The following is a 5,870-nucleotide window of genomic DNA, read 5'->3' on the forward strand; positions in this document are numbered from 1 at the left end:
GGGGGGGCTGGGGCTTTTGCAGCAGCTTCTTCCGATACCCGGGTCTATCGAAGGCAGGGGCGAGGTCTGCTTTGGGCCACTTTTTCTCCTTCGCCCTGGCCAGCCTGCAAAATACCGGGTGGGAAGGGGATTTGTTCCTCCCACAGCGGCACGGGTTATCGTTTTCGTGCTGGAATTTTCGGTGGTACCAGTCGAAGCCCCTGTGGCCAGTGCGTGCGGCTATCAGCCGCTGCAGTACCCTCCGGTGTAGTTGCAGGGCGTCGGGTAGGCGCTGTGATATTAGCGAGAGGCCTATAGTTTTGTATCGGTCCGGTATGTTCTTTTCGAACCAAGCGTTCCGGGTGTCCCGGGCTATCTTTTTGGCTAAGGCTTTAACACCAGCTACCGTCGGTTTGGTGTGCTGGGGTATCGGGAGGGCCGTGCCTAGCTTCGCTTCGGCGTCGGCCTCCTCGTTTCCGGGGATTCCCGTGTGGCCTGGGGATTAACGGACGTGTATTTGGTGCTTATCCATAAAGCAATAACCCTTTTTAAAGGCCCCTTGCGAGCTATCAAGGGCCGTGCTTAAAAAGCCGTTGGCCGCCGAGGTGATGTCGAGGCATAGATAGTATGTACAGTTGGGGAAGTTCCAGATGGCTTTGCGAAGGCCCATTCGGGCCCCTTCCGCTTCACCATTAAAAACTTCGGCGGGGTGCGCCAGTCTGCCGTGCCCGGACAGTTTGCGTTGGCCGGCTTGGTGTATTACCCAGCCGTAGCCAACTGCTCCGTCTTCCGCTTTGGATCCGTCGCTGTAGATTATAACGTCCATAGGGGAGAGGGTGTTAAGCCACGTTATAAATGCTTTGGCGGCTGCTTGCTTTTCTTGTGTGGCCACCGTAAGCCCCGTATATTTATAGGGGAGGTAGGCCGGGCGTGTGCAGGCCGGGACAAGCTTGGCTGTTCTTTGCAGGCAGGTCGTTTGTCTGCTAGGCAGGCCCGCCCTAGGCCCCCGGGCTTTCAGCGTCGGCTTGGCTGCTGCGGTTAGGGGGTGGACTTTTGGGACCGTGTTAATGCGAGCTGCAAAACGGAGGCGGACTTGTCCCAGAAGCGCCTCGGCGCCTGGGATGCCGGACTCATAGTGCAAGGCTTTTATCGGTATGGTTTTCCATGCTGGTAGCACTGCTCGAAGGGCCGCAACTAAGGCTTTGTTGACCCGCTCGATTAGGTGGCCTTGGCGGGTATATTGTTGTTGTGCAGGCTTATATGGGTGTGGCTTGGTTTTGCCCTTGTACCACACCTCGGCCCCGTACAGCGCTGTTGGGATAATTACCGTCGTGACGGCTTTATGTACCGAGTGCGTTGGTATCCCTCCCACCGAGTGGGTAAGCCTCCGAAGGTGGTTGGCAACGCTGAGGGCTTTGGCGACCCTGTTGTTGACATGTGGCCCAAAGTTAAGCCTTTGGTCGAAAAAGACGCCCAGCCACCGTAAAGTTGCAGGGTTTCCAGGGCTTCCCTTAGCTTGTTGTATGGTGAGGCCCTCCGCTGTAACCGGCGGGGTTGTGGGATTTCTTTGCCTAGAAAAGTGCATGAACTCGCATTTTCCCGGGTCGAAAGCGACCTTGTTGGCCCTGCCCCAACGGAGGGTTTCCGTTACCGTTGCTCCTGCTTTGCGGGCGCATTTTTTTTTGGAGAGTTGCCCGTTACGCATATGCCTATATCGTCCGCGTATCCATACCTAACCCCTTTGGTTTTGGGTAGGATTTCGGCCATATATAGCATGAATAGGACCGGTGAGGCCGGTGACCCTTGGGGTAGCCCGCAATCCGGGGGAAAAGGGGTTGCTATGGCGTCCTCCAGTCGCACTTGAACTAGCCTGTCCCCTGCGAAGAAGGATACCCACCGTACCAACGTTGGATTCCATCCCTGGTTTAGCAGCCTCCGAAGAAGTCTCCGGCGGAGAACGGCGTCGAAAGCCCCTTGAACATCCATGGTGATAAGGGCGGCCGCCTTGTGATTTTGGAGGGCTCGCTCCACCTTGTGGGCCACGCACGCCGTTAAATCGGTGGCGGCCTTTTTAAGTGTCGCCCCGGCATGTTGCGGGGCTATCAGCCCGTGCCGTAGGGCGAGAGACGCCATCCGCGATGCCACTAAGCGTTCTAGCCCTTTTCCCAAGCACGAAAGCAGTGCTATCGGGCGGTATGACTTTGGGTCGGTCATATCTGACTTGTTTGGCTTTTTGAGCATAACCACCTCTGCTGTACGGAAAGGACTTGGGTGGTGCCCAACCTTAAGGCATGCTTCGAACAGGGCCCTGATGTATTCCCCTATTGCCGGCCAGGCCGCTGTAAGCAGCCTGACTGATAGGGAGTCGATGCCCGGGGCCGTGTTTGCTATGCCAATGGCGCATTTCCGGCACTCTTCCAAAGGGACGTGGAGGTCCACGGGAGTTGTGTGATCCCCTAAGGGGCCCCCTGGTGTAACGGGTCCTCCTGTAAGTCGTCTTCCGCTGTGAACCTGCGGAGGATTTTCCGGCCCAGTGCTTCCGCTTTGTCTTTTGGCGCTACAATAACCTTTCCGTCGATATTTAGCGGGGGAAGTCGTATAGCGGGTGTAAGTTTATGCTACTTCACCGCGCGGTATAGCGCTTCCGGGGAATCAGCTTCCTCCAACACTTTGGCCCAATGCTGTCTTTTGGCTGCCTGAACCGCTGCTTCCAAAGCATGGGCTTCGGTTGTAAAAGGGCCCTCGCCCGCTATGGCTTGGGCTAGGTCCCGCTGTGCGGCAGCGCATTTGTCGTTCCACCACGGTTAGCCTGTACTTTTAGCTTTAGGCTTTTTGCCGATAGTGTCCAGCGCGCTTTTTAGCAGGTTTATTAATGCCTTAGCTGCTATGTCCAGGTAGTTTGTAGTTTGCGGGTTTGTAGGCGTGTTACGGCAGTTAGACAAAGAGAGACCCCTCCCACCTCTGCTAAAAAGCCAGAACAATCAGAACCGCTGTTCTGATTGCGATAGGGGTCTCATACACCCAACGCACACGAGAGGCAAGCTGCAAGTGCACGGAGGGCACGCCGCGCCGTAACAAGGCGGCGGTAGGCTGCCGGCTCCATAGCCCGCAAGTGGCGGCAGGCTGCTGGCCCCGGTTGCTACCACGTTGGCAAACATTGGAAGTTTGTCGTCGGGGAGCGTAATGCGCCTGCAATCCGGAATGGCGTCATTGGGATAGGGAACCTCAATCCGTATTGTGCGGTGGTCTGAGTTTGTTGCTAGCATGGGGTCGATTTCCGCTGTTGCTAACGAGGCGTTGGTAAAGGTAAGGTCCAGCACACTCCCTTGATCGTGCGTGGGCCTACCTGGGTACGTGAGTAGAAAAAGGTTGCAAGTGTCAGCCCATTGGGCTAGAGTTCCTTGCATCAGTTCGATCCTCAAATTGTATTTTTTGTACCTCCTGAGCTTCGCGTTACCGCCACCATGTTTTGCACTCCACGCGCAATGTCCAAAGATCCATACGTCCATTTGCCCTCCGCCAGCCGCGTCGGCCAAATAGTAGCTCAATTGATACGCCGTCATCTGTCCCGGACTCCCCTCATCGAAACGATCCTCGCCGTTTTACAGCGTCCCCTGGCGACACCTGTAGGCTGGTAATCGTCCCCCAAGGTGTTGGCGATTTCGTCCCTATATGCATCCCACGACTCCTTTCCCGTCTCGACTCTCCCCGCGAGCGCCTCCCTTCTTTCCGTAATATCTCGCCTTGCAACCACCTGCTCGTCACCAAAGTTGGGTGCTGAAAATGCCCTTGAATCGCTTTCTTCGATAAAGTTGTGCAGGCCTGCCATGACCAGCACGAGCTTAACTTGTTGGTTGTAATGGTACTTCGGCGGAGAGTCCCGGATTATTTTCCAGCGTCCTTTGAGGACCCCGAAGGTATCTTCAGCTATCGCACGCATTTTTGCGTGGTACAGGTTGAAGACCTCTTCCCGGGGCTCCGGCCTGCGCGTGCCTTGCTCTTGTAAGTGGTATCTTGTCCCTGGATAGGGCAACACAAGCCCGTCGCCTTGGTAATAGCCTTGATCTCAGAGGTAAAAGTAGTTTAGAGTAGTGCATCGATCCCTCGGCCCCTGCCATGACGAAAACGAACCGCCCGCGGTGATCAACGGCCGAGAAAACGTTCTGGCAGATATCTCCTTTCCTACTCCGATACACGGCCGCCTCACTCTTGGGGACCCGTGCCTTGACCAAGGTGCCGTCAACAGCTCCCAGGCAGTTTTGGAAGGCCCGGCGCACGCCCAGCCGCATCCGCTCGGGCTCAGGGATGTCTGCAAGGCTCTGGGGCTTCACAAACGCGTCGGTGAGGTGGAGGAGGGCCGACAACACGCGGAATCCCCGGTGCACTGTCTCCGTGCTGTGCCCAAATAAGTGGCCGGTTATCCGGATTAAGCACCCCTGCCCGCAGATGTATAGGAACCAGGCTACTTTCTCGGCCAGGGAGACGTTGCGGGTGCCTCTGACGAGGCCACGGTTGTCGAGCCATGCGCAGAGCTCCAGAAAGGTCCTCTGGGTAATGCGGAAGAGGTCTTTGAACGCTGGGGCGGCCTGGATACGCATCCAGTAGCTGAGGAGGATCTCTCCCGAAAAGAACGTACTGTGAATAGAGTAATGCACGGCGTCCCAGGAGCCTCGCAGGCGGCCGCTAATAATCACGGCGGCAACCGCGTGTAGGCATGCTAACAGAACGAGACGGTGTTGGCGTACCGTCAACGGTGGCCGGCGTTGAGAGACGATAGTAGCTGATGGCATTGCTTTTCTATAGAGTAGGGGCAGTAAGCTGAAGGCAGTGATTAGCCCTGTGGTGAATTGCACGTAATAAACCCAAAAATGTAGTCGAAAGCATCCAGATCCCGTTTATATTGATCAAACTCCGGATCGAACTAGGAGCTTGGTGGCCGAGCCCGAGGCTGACAGGCCCCTGCTCGTTTGATACATCTACCGAGCGCCCAGCTACGTTTGATACGCGATCCACCAGGGCTGGGGGGAACTCCTGGCCCGTGCATCCAACAGGTTCAACAGCTTTGGTGGGTCAACAGATCAACAGTTGCGTTTACAAACAGGGCATTATACCGGACAGCACTTTGGAAACCACGCGCCATTTGGAGTAGCAGTAGTAGTAGTGTCTATTAACGCCGGGCAGAAAGCTGCAGCGCGCCATTTGGAACTACCTGTCTCAGCCTTGCGCTTCGACCAGCCCCGACGTCATCGTCGTGTCAACGTTTTCGCTCGTGTTTGAACACTCGTCCTGCTCGAGCCCCTCCCGGACGACCCCGCTCTCTGCCAGGTCATTACCAGGGCCCTTAGGCAAGGTCAGACCGCCGAAATCGTCGACGGCCTCCACCTTCGTCACGCCCAGGCCCCCATCGAGATTGCCTTTGCTAACGCCACAGCTATGACCCTGCCCCTGCTGGATTCCGCAATTGTTGGTCTCGGAATCTAAAGCAAACAATGGGTATAAGTAGATATCCGGGGACGGGAAGAGAGGGCAATCTAAGCTTAGCTTACCCCTGTGCCTGTGATTGGACATTATGGAAAAGGGCGTTATGCAGTTTTCCGCGTCGGTGGCGTCAATGCCTTCAAGCCAATTCAGAACACGACTGAATAGCTCCTCCTTCCCCTCTACCGTGATATCCACGTCGACATCTTCAAATATGGTGATATCACTGAGTGTTGGGGCCCCGGAAACGATGCTTTTCTTGCCGGTAATTTCCAATACGGTGGCGCCATGCGTTGGGGTCACCCAGAACCCAGAAAGACCGATGTCTTTGGAAGTCATAATAAGGCGACGGATGTTAAAGGACGACAGGCGGGTTCGGCGAAGGGCAATAAAGTCAGAGCCTGCTTAGGGCT

General features: G+C 56.0%; 1 protein-coding gene across 1 annotated transcript; it reads right to left on the reverse strand.

Annotated features, from left to right (window-relative positions):
* Positions 1–5,119: 5,119 nt before the first annotated feature.
* Positions 5,120–5,796, reverse strand: GGTG_13603 (hypothetical protein; the record flags this gene model as incomplete). The annotated part of the gene is made up of 2 exons (XM_009231520.1): positions 5,120–5,456; positions 5,526–5,796. 2 exons carry the CDS (start codon positions 5,794–5,796, stop codon positions 5,194–5,196), a joined length of 534 nt encoding a protein of 177 aa, XP_009229784.1. The 3' UTR covers positions 5,120–5,193.
* Between the last annotated feature and the right edge of the window lie 74 nt (positions 5,797–5,870).

Source organism: Gaeumannomyces tritici (genome assembly GCF_000145635.1).
Source record: "Gaeumannomyces tritici R3-111a-1 unplaced genomic scaffold supercont2.20, whole genome shotgun sequence".
Lineage (NCBI taxonomy): Eukaryota > Fungi > Ascomycota > Sordariomycetes > Magnaporthales > Magnaporthaceae > Gaeumannomyces > Gaeumannomyces tritici.